General features: G+C 46.2%; 1 protein-coding gene across 1 annotated transcript; it reads right to left on the bottom strand.

The window, feature by feature from the left end:
* Window positions 1-997: 997 nt before the first annotated feature.
* SPRR4 (small proline-rich protein 4) lies at window positions 998-1,662 on the bottom strand. Its single transcript, XM_010857455.1, has one exon. The coding sequence runs from the start codon at window positions 1,660-1,662 to the stop codon at window positions 1,435-1,437; it is 228 nt and encodes a 75-aa protein (XP_010855757.1). The 3' UTR covers window positions 998-1,434.
* Between the last annotated feature and the right edge of the window lie 705 nt (window positions 1,663-2,367).

The raw sequence follows: 2,367 nt of genomic DNA on the forward strand, positions 1-2,367 counted from the left end.
CTTCCACCACATATATGAATGAGATTTTCATATTTAAGACATTGTTACTTTGTGAATCTCTGCTTGGTGGCATTAAATTAAAAACTTGTTTCCTTATGGAGGAGATGGGTCCTTCATATTCACAGAGGGCTAAGACTTCGTCCTTGGCCACTGGTGTCCAAGGCATGGATGTCTCTCCCTCTTACTGAGCTAATGACTGGGGATTCAGGCTACCGCAGAACTCATTGTTTCAGTCACTCCTCTTAATGGAAGTCTAAGGAAGTCTGTCATCTCTGGAACCCAAAAATCTGAGTGAAAGGACTTGCCAGAGTTAGGAATTCAGCTGTAAAATCAAGACTTCTTTCACAGCTGCATAAAATTGGACTAACTGACAAAAATCAATTGTAAAACTGCACGGACTCTGTACTTGGCTATCCCTGGGACAGCTTTTCCCTACATGAGAAAATAGACTGAAACTCAGGATAGACTCTCAGGAGAGCTCTGGAAAAGCAGCATGGCAGAGAGGAAAATATTTTCACACTAGAATCTGCTAGATATTCAGTGGGTGAGTAAATAAGCAAGTAAATGAGTGAGTGTGGGTTAATGTATAAATGATGGACAGTAAATAAATACATGAAAAATTCATTCACACATGTTCATAGAAGTGGCTGGTAATGCTCATGTCATTTATGTATGTTCTTTCTGCTTTTTCAGAATAACTTCCAATAGGCAAAAAACATTCATCTTGTAGGCTGGGGATTTCCAGACTTTTCCACTCTGTCCGTTCTTACAGTCAATTGGCTTGCAAGAGTTTCTCAGACTCCTGTCAACCAGTCCTGGAATTTCTCTCCCCGTCCTTTACCAGAGATGTGTCAGCATCTGACATCCCTCATCATTAGTTACTAGGGAGCCGCTATGCCCATGTCCCCTAAGGATGTATTGATAAGAACCTGTGTATTCACATACTCACTTCCCCCAATATTGCCTCCACATCACAGACTGGGGCCAGGACACAGGCAATGATATGAAGCGCAGATTTATTAGAGGAAGAAATAGGAGGGAAGCTCAGGGATGGGGAATGGGGAAAGGGAATGAGACAGAAGCTATGCATCAGCCTCTGGTGTCCCCATGAGGCCAGATATATTTCTTGCTTTAGAACATGGATGGGGCCATAGCTGTGGCCAAAATGGAAGCTGGAGAGGCTGGGAACTCACTCATGTTCATCTAGGAGAGAATCAGAGTGGGGAACAGAAGAATACTGGGAGCAAGGGGATGTGTGAGACAAGGGGTTCTGTGGGAAGAAATCCGGACAATGCTTCCTTGGACCCTGAGCAGGAGGATGTGGGAGAGGAGGGCAAATCCTGGAGCTGAGGATCAGAGGAGAAACAGGAGGAAGAGAAGTCTGCATCTGGTAGCCGGGATGGCAGGCAGGCATATCTCAGTCCATCCTTACTTCTATTTACTCTTGGGGGCTTGCTGGGTTGCAGGACACTTCTGCTGGGCTGGGATGGCTGTGCCCTTGGGTGGACATTGCTTCTTGGCCTGCGGAGCACATGGATCCTTGGTTTTAGGTGCACACGTCTCTTGACATTTGACAGGGGGCGGCTGACAGGGCTGCTTCACCTGCTGCTGTTGGATCTGCTGGGGCAGGCACTGCTGCTGCTGATGCTGCTGGGAAGACATGGCTGCAGGAACAGGTGAGCCTGGAAGAAACCCAGATGGGGACATTATGAGAGCAGCTCCCTCCATCTCTTCTCCCTCTGACTTCTAAAGAGTGTTTTCTCCTCTAGCAAAGGATAAGTAATTAATAGCTTCAAGTTGACTAGTGAGTTGATTCACACACACTCATTGCAATCGCTCTCTTTCTTTCTCCTTTGTCTCTGATACTCTGATTTCTAATTGCCCTCCGTCTTCCCATGGATGCCTGACCCAATTGAATATATGGTGTATTTCTTAGTCTTAACAGGAAATAAGACAGGGTGTTGAGCTGAGGATGAAAAGATGGTCCAGATATTTCACTAGATCAAGGCATGAGATCTTGGCCGATGGGTTGGCAATGCCAACCGTCTACTTTCAGAAGTGGTGATGGGTGTGGGTGAAGGTGGAAAGGCATGAGGAAAAGATCAGGAGTAGATCCTGTCTTAGAGGGAAGACAGAATGTCGTGGTGTGTGAGTGATGGGGCTGGAGTACACCTGTTGTGGGAGCTCAGTTCTAATCCTGGCTGTACGCCTAATTTACCATGGTATGTAAACACAAGTCATTTAATGCAGTTGGGGGATAGTGGTTCTGGCCCTCCACGGAGAACTGGGGAATTGAAGGTCAAATAGATCGCTGGAGGTAAGGGCCTTTAGGAGGATATTTTACCAAGAGACACCCTGGTCCAAAAA

The sequence above is a fragment of the Bison bison genome, unplaced genomic scaffold, assembly GCF_000754665.1.
Source record: "Bison bison bison isolate TAMUID 2011002044 unplaced genomic scaffold, Bison_UMD1.0 scf7180017864381, whole genome shotgun sequence".
Taxonomy (NCBI): domain Eukaryota; kingdom Metazoa; phylum Chordata; class Mammalia; order Artiodactyla; family Bovidae; genus Bison; species Bison bison.

Excerpts from the sequence above, each read along its gene's own strand:
- SPRR4 (XM_010857455.1), bottom strand. The coding sequence starts at position 1,662 with ATGTCTTCCCAGCAGCATCAGCAGCAGCAGTGCCTGCCCCAGCAGATC.